General features: G+C 47.0%; 1 protein-coding gene across 1 annotated transcript in view; it reads left to right on the top strand.

Annotated features, from left to right (window-relative positions):
- The first annotated feature begins 231 nt into the window (after window positions 1-231).
- Window positions 232-16451, top strand: part of LOC142833378 (voltage-dependent calcium channel gamma-5 subunit-like) — a 40028-nt gene continuing 23808 nt past the window's right edge. Inside the window, exon 1 of the mRNA XM_075944733.1 lies at window positions 232-273. Within this exon, the coding sequence (XP_075800848.1) occupies window positions 232-273 (42 nt within the window). The remainder of the gene's footprint in view (window positions 274-16451) is intronic.

Here is a 16451-nt window from a genome sequence, read left to right as displayed (position 1 = left end):
TTCTTGGAACAAATTGTTTTGTTTTACTTTATTTTTGAGACAGGATTTCACTAAGTAGCCCTGGCCAGCCTGAAACTCACTATGTAGACCAGGCTGGCCTCGAACTCAGAACTCACAGAGATCTGCTTGCCTCTGCCTCCTCAGTGTTGAAATCAAAGTTGTGCACCACTACACCCAGGAAAGTAAATTATTAAATGGAAATGCTAGATTAAACAAAAGCTTCAATTTAGCATGACGGGGCATGCCAATAATTTCGACGCTCAGCTGACCAAGGTAAGTGCGCCACAAACTCCAGGCCACTGAGGTAGGTACACAGCGAGAGCTGTATGAAATAAGTAAAGAAGCAGTTTCTGTTCAGTTAAGATTGTTAGCCCGGGAAGTACCGTGATTGCTGCTGTCGTTACTGTTGGTAAGGCAAGTGTGACTGCTAGAAGCCTTGATGAACCTGCTCAACCATGAAAATCCGGTCTCGACAGCTTTTTAAGATGGTGTTGACTATCACAAGGGTTCCATGGAGAACCCAGAAATAAACGACCTCCGGAAAGACTCAAAGATGGACAGAGGGAAAATATTCAAAGAAACATCGTTCCGGGATCCCTTCGTTTTCTTACTTAATAAACGTTTTATCGAGTATCAAAGGGCTGGAGAGATAGCTCGGCTATAAAAGGCTAGGCTCACAACCAAACATGTTCGAGCACCAAACTTCACAGACTCTGCGTTAGCCTCCAGAGTAGGAAGGGAACAAGGATGGATTCCACTGTCCGCCTCCGAGTTCAGGGTCTGGTGGAAGTCTTGGGATCCATCTGACTTTTTCAAAAGTATTGAAACACATGTCACAACACAGAGACACCCTGAGAAAATGAAGACAATGAGGTTGGTATAGTAAACAAGTTCATACCGGAGGAAGAAGCCACACACACAGCCGGAGCGTGGGAGGAGACACAGTGTTTTTGGAACACAGAGATGCAAAGGCTGTACAAGTGCTGGAGAGATGAATGGTGAGCGGGTTAGAGGAAGAGAGAGTGCTCATTCCCAGGAAGGCTGAGAACGGCTGGATGAACTGGAATCTAAAGTTTCAATGGATGCTCTGGAGAGAGCAGAGACGAGGCACACCCACGGCTACTTCTTGTCCTGAATGGCACACACCGTTAATCAACCGCCGCTTGCCGGAGCTGGTTCTTTTTCAACCCCGTGCTCCAGGCAGCCATGGCAAAGCACTCAGAGTTTGCATACACGGTGCAGCCTATCTGCCGTTTCTGGAACAGTCATTGTCTCTCCTGAGGACAACAGACAAAAATATTCAGCTGGCATCAGGTAAGATAAATTACACAGTGCAAAGCGAAACTATCTCTGGCACTCGACTTCCTGGGCTTAGGTCTTGGCTTCTCTCTACGTATCAACTGCAGGATACTCAATCTGGTAGAAGAATGGATGTCTGTAGTCCTTGGTGCCTAGGCCTTTAAAAAACAGTAAAAATAGGATTACTAAGAGAGTTGAGTCATGCCCAGGTTTATTAGTTACATTCACGTGACTATGTCTGAAATCCCTGACAGAAGCAGTATAACACGGGAAAGACTTATTCTCACTGTGGCTTCAGAGAGCTCAACCTTGCTCCATGAACTTGGGCAGAACATCATGGCAACAGGGAACCATGGGAGGAGAGGTGGTCCAGTCCATGACAGACCAGAAGACTAGACCAGCAATGGGAAATAGGACAAGACCCAGCCAGAGGGGCCTCCTTCTTGCAGTGAGGCTCCACCTCCTAAATTTCTCACAGTCTCTCAAAATAACACGAACAGCTGGAAGACCAAGGGTTCAATATACACATCTATGAGGGGCATTTCAAATTCAGACTGGAAAAGGAGTCTATCACTCTTCTCTTCAGAACTCGTAATCTCTTTAACATAATGTTTTATTAATTCTTTGATAATTTCATACATATTCTGATCATCCTCACTCCTTCCCCCTCCCCCAACCATTCCTCCTCATATTTTCTTTCTTTCTTTTATTTTAAATTTAGAAGAGACTATGTGGCCCAAGGTGCCCTGATCCTCCCGCCCTTACAGTCTTCCTGACCCCTCTTCCACCACGTGTAGGGGGTGTGTTGTGAACATATTAATTGGGGTCGGGCACCCCGCATTCAACTGACCTCTGCCTTTTGACCAGCTGTGGCTTTCTGTAACCATCTCTGCTGCAAAAAGAAGCAGGGTAAAAGCCACACTTGGCTGTGGGTATGAGGAGCAGAGATTAGCAGGCAGCTCAGAATTACACCAATGGAAGAACACAGCAGTAGTAGGGTCCCCCACAGGCTCCACGGCCTCCCCAGCCATGGGTAGTAGGCCAGGTTTATGTGCCAAGCCTTTAATCAGACCTTAAATCCAATTAGGTGACTGTAGGCTACCCCAGGGATGTAAGTGGCACTGTTAAACCTTTCAGAATATCGTGCCATGCTGGTCATTGCTGTGACTCACAGGCTTTAGGCCTGGGCAGAGCTATTGGATCTTTTCCTCTCTCGACAGCTTGCATAACTCCTTCGGCTGCCGTGAGAACTTGCCTTCAGACAGGAAACTTCCAGGTTCCTGTGTCCAAAGTGTCAGCATGCACAATCTTGATTTCCTCATCTTTCTTTTTTGCAACAGCCAACCAACTTTCAAGTGAACCAAGAAGAGAAAATAAGCCGGGCGGTGGTGGCGCACGCCTTTAATCCCAACACTCGGGAGGCAGAGGCAGGCGGATCTCTATGAGTTCGAGGCCAGCCTGGTCTACAAGAGCTAGTTCCAGGACAGGAACCAAAAAGCTACGGAGAAACCCTGTCTCGAAAATCCAAAATAAATAAATAAATAAAACCAAGATGAGAAAATAGATTCAACAGAGGTTGGCGACGTGTAGGAGGGTCACGGCTTTTCTGTGTGGGCAGAGACAGAACCCATGACTCCTGCTGACCCCTAGGGAGAAATGTCACTTCAAACCACATGGGCCTTCATAGAAGAACTTCTGAGTCTATGCGGGAAAGAAGGGGTGTCTCAGAACACAGTTCATTTAGAGGGGACTTCCTTCACAGGAAGGCAAAGTTGCCAGTTCTAACAGTTGGACCAAATTCTTAGCCAATGAGGTTAATACACATTCATAGTGTACAAAAGGATTGTTCCACAGCACATACATTCCAACCTTTTGAGTTTTCTATCATGGGATGTATTTACCAACTCAAAAAATAAAATTAAGTGTAAAGACTAAAGATTATAATTTTGAGCATGGGCAGCTTGTCGTGGAATATGACATAACACTATGTAATAATGTGTTGCATGTGTTTATGCTTCAGAATATTACTTTAACTGTGTAAAGGCGTTCACATGTTTGTGCCCCATTTGTTTAATGATAAAAGGGTATGTGTTTAGTTATGTAAAGATGTGTTACATTTGTTCACCTTGCCTGCCTAAGGAACCTGATTGGTCCAATAAAGAGCTGAACAGCCAATAGGCAGAGAAAGGATAGGTGGGGGCTGGCGGGGAGAGAGAATAAAAAAGGAAGAAGAACCAGAGAAGAGAATGAGGAGAAAGAAGGAGACACCCAGGGCCTGACAAGCAGCCGCCAGTCAACAGACAGAGAAGTAGTGAAAGGGGAAGGAAACACTAAAAAGCCTCCAAGCAAAGGGTAGCTAAAGAGAAATAGGTTAGTTTAAGTTAAAAGAGTTAGCCAGAAGTGAGACTAAGCTAGGTTGAGCATTTCTGTGTCATGATTTGGGAGCTGGTTGGTAGGCCAAAAGAAAAAGCCTGTTTCAGCAACTGACTTCCAATTAGCCTGGTTTCCTTAATCTTGACTTCATAATCCCAGCCTCAAGACCTTGTCTTCCCGAACAGTCCAGTTTCCAGGAAGATCCTTTATTGCCCTCTCTGTTTCCTGTCCTTTGCTGACTGTCTTCCTTTCATGTGTGAGCCTGGGAGCTTCCGTCGGCGAGCGGGGAGAGGACAAGAAAAAAAAAAACACAAGATTGCTGTGTGATTTTCACCACAGGCCCCATGTGTACCCCCACTCTGCTGTCATGGTCTTGCATGTATCGATTCTCCGCTGATTTCAGTTTGCCAGCACCAATGAGAGGCAGTGGAAATGACCCACATCACTCCTGAAGTTCCAGAAATTCTCTGTAGCTTCTGTTTCACACTCCCTTCTTGCCCTCCGCTGCCTTGTCAAGTCCAGGAAGATACAGGGCAAAAGAGAGTAGTCCTGGCGCATACAGGACAGGAGGGGAGAGGAGAGAAAGAGAGGGGAGAGACGAGCGCATAGACCTAGCCAGTCCCCAGCTGCTGAAGGAGCTTAGCTAGGTGCAAGCACATGAGGAGAGCTTCCAGGGCGCAGCATCACCATGTGGAGGCAGCCTATGAACTGCCACTCCTGAGCCCCGTGCAATTGCAGAGTTAGAAGCAAGTAAATGATTATCACTCTAAGATATTAAGAGCAGGAATGACTTTATGCTGGATAGAAATAAACTTGGGAGAGCATATCATAACTGTTCCCTTGACACGCAAACAGTATTTCATCGAACATAAAAAAATCGTTGTCCCAATTTCACTTATTAAGAAACTAAGGCTAAGGGAGGCTAAGTATGTGGCCAGGGCCATGAAGTTGACATATAACCATGCTGGGATTTGAACATGGGGCTGTCACGTTCCCAAGACTGCTTTCAATGGCTCCGCAGCCCAGACAAAAGCTCCGAGGTCTGTAAGTGTAGAGAGACAACGTTTCCAGGAGAAACGAAGCATACCTCTGTCTCCGGTGATGTATGATGCTCAAGCAGAAACCTGTGTGGCACTGACCCTGGCCCTGAGTGACCCGTGAGGGTTAGCACCAGTGCCCAAGACATTTCCTTCATTTAGTGAGGTCCCTCAAAACTACAGCTTCCCAAATGTCTGAATCTGCATGCTCACCGCTGGTGGGTAAAGGGAGAAGGCTAACATAGCTGTAAATCAATAATGAATAATTGCCGTTCGAACTCCACTTAAAAGCCTCCTCTCAGAGAGAGCACCAGATGACCAGATCTCCAGTCCAACAGCTCGAGGTCAATTCAGAGCAAATCATAGATTCTGAAGGGGATCATGGAGTCAGACTTGTCGAAGGCAGCACATTCTTCTCAGGGCCCCCAGCATGAGCTTCACGTGGCTGCAACCACAGAAGCACCTCAGCTCTAACCACAAATGTGCCTTATACAGGTGACCCAGCAGGACTCCATCACTTTTGCTCCTAAAGGCTTCATGCCTTTCTAATGCACCGTAACCTGCAAGTGGTGCCTCTCTATTGCCTGATACTCCCTGCCTTTCATTGCCTGAGTCCTGGTCACATGACAATGTCATAGCTGCAAGGGAGGCTGGGGGAGCGAGTTCTGCTTCCTTCCTGATTGTATGGAGGGGGACTCAAAATGAGGAAGAACTCCAAATATGGAGCTTACAAGCTCATCTGGAGCACAACTACTCATATACCCTTGATGGGAAAATTGTCTTTATCTGTCAAGGAAGGAGCGTGCAGTGTCAGGAGGGAGGTACAAGAAGTGGTGAGGGAGGAAGGGAAGGGACGCCAGCCTTACCAGTAAAATCAGTCATGTGGTGGCATTTCAATTGTATTTTAATAAATAAGGATTGCCTAAATATCTGAGAGTAATACAGTACCACTAGTCAGGCTTATAGACCAGGTTATAGTAACACACACCTTAAATCCCAATAGCCACAGTGACATGCACCTTAAATCCCAGTAGCCACAGTGACATGCACCTTAAATCCCAGTAGCCACAGTGACATGTACCTTTAATCCCAATGGTGCACAACTTTAATCCCAGCCCTAGAGAGGAATAGAAGATGGGGGGAGGGGAGAGACAGCTCTCAAAAACACGCTCTCATTCTGAGATTTCAGGAGGTAGGATCACCATTTCAGACTGAGGTCAAATCCACCCTCAAAAAAAATCAACGAATTGCATGTTACAGTCAGGATGCCCTCACATCCCAAACATAGGAAGAGCAGACTATTGGTTGTATTTGTTGCTGATGATGATATAATAAAAAACCCTGGGGAGGGGACGATTTAGAGAAGAATGGGTTTATTTGATTGACAGGTCCAGAGCAACAAAGTCTATCATGGAAGGAAAAACATGACAAGTGGTGGGATGTTCTGGAGAGTTCTGTGTCAACTTGTCATCTGAGGAGAGGGAATCTCAATTAAGGAAATACCTCCAAGGGCTGGAGAGATGGCTCAGAGGTTAAGAGCACTGGCTGCTCTTCCAGAGGTCCCGAGTTCAATTCCCAGGAACCACATGGTGGCTCACAGCTGTCTATAGTGGAATCTGATGCCCTCTCCTGTCATAAAGGAATGCACGCAGATAGACCATAAGGGCATAAATGCAGATAGAGCATAAATAAAAAAGAAAGAAAAGAAAATGCCTCCATAAAATCTAGCTGCAGGCAAGCCTGTAGGGCATCTTCTTAATTAGTGATTGACAGAGAGGCACTTAGCCCATTGTGGATAGTATCACCTCTGGGCTGGTGGCACCACCTCTGGGCTGGTGGCACCACCTCTGGGCTGGTGGTCTTGGGTTCTGTAAGAAGGCAGTCATAGGGAGAAAACCAGTAAGCAGCACCCTTTCATGGTTTATGCATCAGTTCCTGCCTCCAGTGCCCTGCCCTGACCTCTCTCAGTGATGGACTGTTGGTTACCTGGAAGCATAAACTAATAGAAACTGTTTCTTCCCCAAGTTGCTCTGGTCACGGTGTTTCATCACAGAAATAGTAACCCTCAAAATGGCAGATTGATAACAGAAGCAGGCTATTGTGGCAAACCTGAAATTTTGAAAAACAAAAATTTAAAAATTTGTTTACATTGGGGAGGGTTGTGGAAGAACTTGGGAACGTTGGGCTAGAAAGGCCTTTGGGTGTTGAGCCTTCAGTGGTCTGTTCTGTAGAGTTAGAAGATATGAGTGCTAAAAGCAACGCAGACAACAGAAGCGTGGCTTGTGAAGTTTCAGTGGGAAGCAAAGGCTCTACTGGGCAATTGGTGTGAAGAATCTATGGTGTCTGGTCAGCTGGAGCTGAAAATCTAGCTGTAGTCCACGAGAAACCGGAACCACTATAGTAAAACCCTTACTTTAGTGGGACAATTGAGGCTGGCTAGCCGGAGCTGAGGAATTAGTGGTGATTAAGAAGAGGCCAGCATCACTGAGGTGACATCTTCTGGGAGGTGTTTCCTGAAAGTCAGGACACAAAAGCTGTGTTCCAGAGGCTACCAAAGTTGCACTTGGCTCTGTTGGCTGAACTAGGTAGTAGAAGCATTGGTACTGGTTTTGAAGGCCCAAAGGGGTCATGGAGAGCAGCTGAGGACTGGCATTGTAAAAGGCCAGAAGAAGTCATTGGTGGAGGTACAGTCTCAGTATCAGTTGGAGGCCCAGGTTGAAGGGGTCCTGCAAAGAATTTGAGACTTGGAAGAGCACCTAGGAGATGCTATTGGTTAAAGCGCAGCCCAGCTGCAGCAGAAGACCCCAGTATTTTGGAGATGCCGGTACCATGGGACAACCACAAAGAACAGCGGCGGCTGTGAAGGGGAGCCTGCCCGAACCTGGAAGACAAACTGTGTGCTGCAGAGGGAGGAGCTGCAGAAGGGACCCAAGCCCTTTGGAGGATCTCAGAAGATTGTAAATGGATCCCAGACATTGCTTTATTTATTGGGAGTTTGATTTTACTTTGATCTGCCCGTGACTGTGTCCTGGTTCTTCCCTCTTGAAGTAAGAAAGTATTTAACTTAATTTTGATGTTTAAGGAGCCCACAGTTGAGAAATTTAAAATTTTAAAAGAAATTTTTGATTTTTGTAGAGTCCACTGTAATTTAAAAAAAAATATATTAGCTGCCTACCCCACTTCTTCTGTTACATCACCCTTGTCCCATAGTCTCTGCAGTTACATGAAGAACGGTTGTTTAAAAATTAAGACAGGAGCCCATCTGGGTCTCGAGCTGTGTTTCGGTAGCCACAGGCTTGTGTGAGTAAGCTCTCACAAAGGCCCTGTTAAGCGTGTGCAAATACCTTGCTGTCACAAATTGTTCTAGTAGTTGTAAAATGTTATTGCAAGCTACAGATTCCTGGACTGTACTGTCACGCAAGACTTAACCTCAAATGGTAAAAATTCTTTCTTATATCAGCCTTAACCCCTCTACTTGTGTCTTTTGCTTTAAAAAGGACCTAGTCCCTCTCTTTGGGGTCACGGTGTCAGAACCCGGCCTGCCCATGGCCCTATCTAGTCAGACATTCCGGTACTCTGCGGTGATGGAATGAAGTTGCTTCTGCTCAACCTCTTCAATACTTGTGCAACTCTCAGCCCAACAGCTTTTAAAGAAAGAGTGTATTTTAAAAGAACAGGAGCTTTTATGTGTTTATATCTGTAAAAGACTGGGACTTTTAAAGTTATTTATGTTTTTAATGCAAAATCTTGGAGACAAATGAGAAAGGAAAGATTGTGCTTGCGAGTTGAGCTGACAAGGATGCGACTGTGCTGATTTTATATCAACTTGATACAAGCTAAAGTCCTCTGAGAAGAGGGAGCCTCAAGGAAGAAAATGCCTCCATAAGATCAGCTGTAGGCAAAGCCTGTAGGGCATTTTCTTAAATAATGGTTGATGGGGAAAGGCTCAACCCTTCATAGGTGGTGCCATCCCTAGGCTGGTGAAGCAGAGTGAAAAATTCATGAGGAGCAAGCCTATATGCAGCACCCCTCCATGGCTTCTGCATCAGCTCCTATCTTTAGGTTCCTACCCTGTTTGAGTTTCTGTCCTGACTTCCCTCAGTGATGAACTGATACCCGGAAATGTAAGTTGAAATAAACCCTTTCCTCCCCAAGTTGCTTCGGCCATGGTGTTTCATCACAGCAATTGTGAGCCTAACTAAGACACAGAGTATGCATGATAGCAAGAGCGGAAGGCTGTTTGATCACGTTTTCATCCACACAGGAAGCAGAGAGAAGGAAGAGAGCACAGAGCAAGCTGCAAAACCTCAACACTCACTTCCCTCAGCAAGGGTCTACTTCCTGAAGGTTCCCAAACTTCAAATACGTGAACCTATGAAGGACACTTCTCATCCAAACCATCACAAGAAACCCTCAATTTAACCATCAGCAGGACTCGTAGAGACCACAGATGAGGTATTGAAACCCAGGGAGAGGCCAACATCTTCACCGACCAACCTCTAGGCCAGTGATTTTGGTTCTACCACAGTATCTCTGTTCTTTTAGCAAATCCTGCTTACACACCCACACAAGCTAGGCTGGATGCTTATGATGACCACAGTGTCAAAGGTGCTGTCACACCTGCCTTCAGGAAAGTTAGTGTGGCAGAGAAGACCCAGCTGGTGACATATGCTAGACAGAATCTCTCTGCCACCTGGACATGTCCTCCCATCACTGTCACCCCAGCTCTAAGCCTCCTCCTCCAGGGATCCAGCTCTACCGAGTTTGACCCACAGAACCTGCTTCTCCTGAGTCATCCCAACCCTACCCAACATTTGCGGACCAAAAGGACACTTAGTCAGGAGCAAACCCGGAAGCCACAATCTTTCTCCATCCCCTAGGAATGCGAGAACATGGCTGCATCCTTGTTCATATTCCAAAGACTTTTCATAAAGAGATTGGCACACTATCCCCAAGAGCCAAATAATACCCAGGGATTCTAGATGTTTCTCCAGTCATCCCTCTGGACTTGGCCTCAGGATATCTTGCTTACCACCCACTTGAGAGATGATATGAGCCTCACGGGGAGAGGCGTTTTCCTTTTCATGTAAAACATGCCCCTCATTTCTGCATCTCCAGTTGCTCCCTGGTGGAAATAAACATATAAATAAATAATTTTTCACAAAAACTAATTAGCAGATAGGAAGACGCTAATGTGTTTGTCAACGGTATCTCTCCCCAGCTCACTACCAGCTGGCCTGGAATTGAGGAGCAGAAGCAGCTGTTCGGAGCTGGAACTCTCAGAGACAGACAACAATTCTAAGCACAGTGGCATGGGGGCTTCTCTCCGCCCTCTGGGGAGCCAGTCACCTGCTGGCTTAACTCCACTTGTGTGAGGAGCCAAAGTTTGTGTTGGGGGAGGGCCTGTAGGGGGCTAAAGCATGAGGTTGGACTCAGGAAGATTGAGGCTGGCTTTGCACAGGTGTCTCCCTTAAAAACGGGATTTATGGGGCTGGAGAGATGGCTCAGAGGTTAAGAGCACGGGCTGCTCTTCCAGAGGACCCAGGTTCAATTCCCAGCAACCACATGGTGGCTCACGACCATCTATAGTGGGATCTGATGCCCTCTTCTGGCATAAAGACATGCAGATAGAGCATTCGTATACATAAAATAAATAAATCTTAAAATTAAAAAATAAACAGGATTTATAGATTGGGGGTATAGTTCAGCAGTAGAGTTTTTGCCAATACACACAAAGTCCTGGGTGCCATTCCTAGTAATGTGGCAAAGAAGAGGGAGGGATGGGGAGAAAAGGGAAGGATGGAGAGAAAAGGTAAAAAATGGTGGGGGAGGGAAGAAAAATTGCCCTAGGAAGTTATATTACTTTCTTCCTGTCATATCTTGTGGACACTTTGTGTTGCTTTCTTCATTGCTGTAGCAAATACTTTGAGGAAGCAGGGTGTGTTCTGGCTCACAGCCTGAAGGCACAGTCGGCCCAGGTAGAGACCAGGTGAGGCAGCCAGAGCCCGAGGGAGCTGTCCTCAGCACCTCAGCACCCAGGATGCAGAGAGAGACAAAGGCTCCTGGGTCTGCTTGCTTGTCAGTGGAAGATCCCGTCCCACAGAGTGGCACCACCCGTGTTTAGGGCAAGTCTTCCCACCTCAGTTGACACAATCTAGAAATTCCCCCGGACATGCCCAGAGGTGTGTCTTCTAGGTGATTCTAGATCCTGTCAAGTTGACAATATGAACCGTTGCATATTTGATTTTTTTAAAAAAATCGCGTTAAAACATACATATTATAAAGTTTACGATCTTCACCTTTGTTAGGGATACGCCAGGTTGGAAGCACGCCACCTGATTCACAAGCCCCTCCTCCAAGCCTGGCCAGCCTCCTGCTCTCCCTCTCTCTGCACCGTGAGCGCAGTATGTGTCAGTCAATTATCGAATTACAGTCAGGTTCAGTGCAGGTGGGTTCAACCAATTGCAGATGGAAAATATTTGGGTAAAAAAAATTTCATTTGTACAGAACATGCACAGACTTTTTCCTTGTTATTATTCCCCAAACAATGCACTATAACAAGTATTTACATAGCTGTAGGTATTATGCATAATCTGGAAGCAATTTAAAGTGCAAGGAGGCTGCGCGTGGGCTCCATGCAAATGCAACTGTATTTTATATAATGAATTTGAGCATTTGGGGATCCTGATACCTGCAGCTGATGCCGGAGCACTACACGTGGGGAGGGGGGACAAAGGGGAGAGAGGATACTGAATATAAAGGTTCTCGCCTCTCTTCCTCTTTAAATCTGGTCTTCACTGTGGTCTTTGTTGGGTTCAGCAGATGACCCACATTTGGCCTGTGTAGTTCTCTCTCTGGTGTGCCCTGATTAACCTGAAACCACACTGCTGTCTCCCAGAATTCCCCCTCTTTGGGGCAGCCTGCCTTGCCCCGGGTCTGCCCAGCTGCTGCTATGTGGTAGGATGCTCCTCACCCCTGCTTGTCATTTTGTATTTAACGCCATCTGCTCTGCTCGGCACCCACAGAGGTAAGCCCTGTCTCAAGCATTAGTACACACCTTATCATCTCTCCCTCCATCTTGGTGAGCAGATGACTATGTGGCAAAGCACCAAAAAGCCTTCCCGCAGCTCCACACAGGGGAAGCTGAGAGTGCCAGCTGCTTGGCTCTGTCTTTGGAAGGAACCAGAGTCTTTGTGCAGACTGTCAATGACACCAGGAGGACAATGCATTGTCCCTTGATGTTCAATGCCAGGTTTGACCCAAAGGTGATGGCGCACACCTATAATCCTAACATCGGAGGGGCAGAGGCAAGATGATCCCTGGAACGTGTGGGCCAGCCAGTCTAGTCAAGTTGGTGAGCTCCAGGCTCAGTGAGAGATCCTGACTCAAAAAGCAAGATGGAGAGCAATAGAGGAAGCTACCCGACGTCAACCTCTGGCCTCTGCATCCACACACGCACACACACACACACACGCACACACACTTGTCTCTTTCTAGGGTAACACCCAAGCTTGAAGGAAGCATGTTCCTATATAAGATAAAGAGTGATCACTCAATTTTTGGGTCAGGTGGAAAAAGAAGTCTGTAGACCCACAGAGACCCACTCACATGGGAGCCTGAACCACCACACGACTTCCGCAGAGAGCAAAGAGGCTTCCAGTGAGGCCTGCACAGCTGTGTCTATATAATGATGAGGTATTATGGCGGAGAAAGCAGATGGGGACACTGTGAGGGCGTAGACCGAGGACCTATGGGAGAGATGGCCTCCAGCAGCCAGGCAGAGGCATGGTGGAGGTGAGGTCTTCCCAGAGGGACCAGTATTAGAATACGTCGTCTCATAACCTGTGGGTATGTTCCTGAGCCTTCCTCGCTGGTACACTCTAGAGGCCGTGGCATTCTGGCCAGGTGTCCCACCAGGCTGTGACCAGGATGGCAGGTTCTCTATGGGCTGAATGGGTGCTATTTCTCACAAGGATGGAGGACATGGCTGGGGGCTAAGAAACCATCCACCATCTGGGGTGACGTGACCAGATTCCAGAAACACTGGCCCTCAGTCTCATGTAACCCAGCTTGGCTTCGAACCTTCTGTGTACCTAAGGGTGTCTTTTCTCATCCTCCTGCCTCCACTTCCCAAGTGCTTTTCTCATCCTCCTGCCAAGTGCTGGGATCACAAGCATAGCCACCCCAGGTTTATGCCACGATTTGGATGGAACCCAGGGCCTTACGACAACTAGGCAGGCATTCTACCAACCAAGTCTCATCTCTACTCCCTACTCTATTTCTGCCATCGAGGATGAACAGAAGGAGGGCTGCCTTTTTAGTGATTGCCACTGTCTGTGGTTCTGAGTTTTCCCTTCTCTCCAGGAATCCGTTCCCCTTGGCTGTGAGCTTCTCCCGGGTCAAGGCCAACACCAAGCAGTGTCCACCACTGAGTGTTTTAAGTGATGCTGACTGAATGGGAAGATGACATAAGTCTCCTGAAGGTGACACATGCAGAGAGTAACAAGGTGTGTGAACAAGCAGGGGCAGCTCTTCTCTGTCCCCATCTGTCACAGATGATCTGAGGCTTGTAAAGCAGGGAATGTTCCTGCCCGGGACTCCAAGCACGTGTAAGGACTGGAGTCACCAGACTGGGTACCACCAATCACCAGACCAAGGAGAACATCTTCGGATGGCTAGTGAATAGATCCAGAGTAGGTACTGAAAAAGACTGCTTCTCTCTCACTGTGAAGAGGCATCCTCCATACAGGTTGAGAGCATCTCACCAAAAATGGAAGAAGTATGGACATAGAACAAGGAGGTAGTTTTGGAGGGCTTGGAGATGAATTTGTATCTACGGCAGCCATCTAAAAAGCTAGACATGCCCTGGACCCAGCAATACTACTCTTGGGAATATACCCAAGAGATGCCCTATTATACAACAAAAGTATATGCTCAACTATGTTAATAGCAGCATTGTTTGTAACAGCCAGAACCTGGAAACAACCTAGATGCCCTTCAATGGAAGAATGGATGAAGAAAGTATGGAATGTATACATATTAGAGTACTACTCAGCAGTAAAAAACAATGACTTCTTGAATTTTGCATACAAATGGACGGAAATAGAAAACACTATCCTGAGTGAGGTAAGCCAGACCCAAAAAGAGGAACATGGGAAGTACTCACTCATATTTGGTTTCTAGCCATAAATAAAGGACATTGAGCCTATAATTAGTGATCCTAGAGAAGCTAAATAAGAAGGTGAACCCAAAGAAAAACATATAGGCATCCTCCTGAATATTAACCTTCATCAGGTGATGAAAGGAGACAGAGACCCACATTGGAACACCGGACTGATATCTCAAGGTCCAAATGAGGAGCAGAAGGAGAAAGAGCACGAGCAAGGAACTCAGGACCGCAAGGGGTGCACCCACACACTGAGACAATAGGGATGTTCTATCGGGAAGTCACCAAGGCCAGCTGGCCTGGGTCTGAAAAAGCATGGGATAAAACTGGACTTGCGGAACATAGACAATTGGGACTACTGAGAACTCAAGAACAATGGCAATGGGTTTTTGATCCTACTGCACGTACTGGCTTTGTGGGAGCCTAGGCAGTTTAGATGCTCACCTTACTAGACCTAGATGGAGGTGGGTGGTCCTTGGACTTCCCACAGGGCAGGGAACCCTGATTGCTCTTTGGGCTGACGAGGGAGGGGGGACTTGATTGGGGGAGGGAGAGGGAAATGGGAGGCGGTGGTGGGGAGGAGGCAGAAATCTTTAATAAATAAATAAAAATAAAAAAAATAAAAAGCTAGACATGCATGCTGGCACACGCCTGAAATCCCAGATCTGGGGAGGCAGAGATGGGAAGGACCCTGTATGTGATGGCCAGCCCGCCTAGGCAGTTTAGTGAGACTAGGTTCAGTGAGAAACTCTGAGTCAAAACATTTAGGTGACAAAGCGACTGAGGGAGACACCTAACATTGATGTTTGGGCCCTGCATGCATATGCACAAACATCTACACACATGCATGCACGCATGCACACACACACACACACACACACAGAGAGAGAGAGAGAGAGAGAGAGAGAGAGAGAGAGAGAGAGAGAGAGAGAGAGAGAGAGTTGTCGCAGATCTTCAGGGTCCCAGCTAATGCTGATGTCTGAGCCAATGTATTCGGCATTGCCCAATTATTTCTGGTACGCTTCTGACCCTTGGAGAGGTTACAGCATAGACTATCCTATGCTCTAATCACTACTAACGTGTGACTTTCTTCTCTAATCAGCAGTGACCACAGCAGCATAGCAAGCCCCACGGTTCCAGAACATTCGTGTCAGGATGCATTCATTAGCTCTGCTCACAAAGATTTTCATTTCTCCTCTTTATGGGCAGTGAAGTGAGGAAGCCAACGTGTGCCTCATTTGGCCAAGGCAGCAGAAGCAGACATGGCCTGTGTTCTGAGTGGAAGTTTTCAGAGTCAAGACACAGCTTCCTGAGTTCTCTCTCTTACAGCTGAAGTATACAGGAATATACCCCTGTGAGCAGGCATGTTCCACAGTGGACTTGCCTTGTGAGTGAGAAGAGTAATACCTCATGAGATTTGGGGGTGGGGATGCTCGTTATAGCAACATAACTGAGCACCTACTGACAGAGACACTGACCTACCCAACATGAGTTCTCTGTATTCCAGTCCTTGTGTTATTTCTTAGCAGATAACCCAGCAGAAGACCTAATCATTGCAAGCCTGCCTTATCTGTTCATCCGTCTATCAAGTGTACCCAATGAATGTCACATTGTGACTTCATTCCCTGTGAACAGTGGCCACAGCAGCACTTACTTCTAGATATCAAATGTCCACAGATCCCAGAGCAGCCTAGAGACAGCAACTGGCTCCCCATTCAGAATCCCTGGTCCTCCAGCTAACAGAAGTACATAGCCATGACCCCCCCCCCTCTTGTCCTGGTCTCTGCTCATCCTGCCAACGTCAGGACCTCAAAGAGATGCTTTCCCTCCTTGGCCTACTACTCAATTGTTCCTACAGTTGGACACTCATTTTTGGCGCTCTCTTTCTAGCTCTGCTTCCTCCCGTCTCATGTGACTATTAGTTCAGAAAAGAAAGTCCTCTCCGGAAACTGGTGATCAGTCTTGATTGTCAACGTGATGACATCTGAAACTAACCAAGAGATAGGCTTCTGGGTGGGTCTGTGAGGGCATTACTGAGAAGGATTAACTGAGGGAGAAGCCCCTCCCCCAGGGCGAGTGGAACTTTGGATATCAGCTCAGATATAAAGAATTGAGGAAAAGACAGGGCTCCTCACTTGCTGTCTGCCTTTGCTTTCTGCTGGTGAGAGCATCTTTCCCATTGCCACTTCAGTCACCGTCCATCGCTGACATGAACCTCAGATTCTTTGAGTTTCCAGCGTGGACAGAAGAACAGTGGCTTTCTAGGAACCCTTGAGGTCTTTAGCTCCAGACTGGGACCGTGGAGTCACCCAGCCTCGTGGACAGAGCAGTTACCAGGTTCTCCGTCTCTCCAGCATGCAGACAGAGCCATTGTTGAAATACCCTGCCCTACTATGGAAGCCAACCTAATAAGTTCCCTTTGCAACATAAATCCACTCTACGGATTTTACTTCTCTGGAGAACACAGAATATCATCCTGCTCGAGGACAACAGAGCAGTGAGAGTTCTGCCTACTGAAGCCTGGGTGTTTCCAACAGAGGGTTTAACCTGGGGTCTTGGTTCACAATGAGAAAGGG

Source organism: Microtus pennsylvanicus, chromosome 1, assembly GCF_037038515.1.
Source record: "Microtus pennsylvanicus isolate mMicPen1 chromosome 1, mMicPen1.hap1, whole genome shotgun sequence".
NCBI classification, from domain to species: domain Eukaryota; kingdom Metazoa; phylum Chordata; class Mammalia; order Rodentia; family Cricetidae; genus Microtus; species Microtus pennsylvanicus.
The sequence above is the reverse complement of the archived record's forward strand: the minus strand, read 5'-3'. Positions and strand labels throughout refer to the sequence as shown.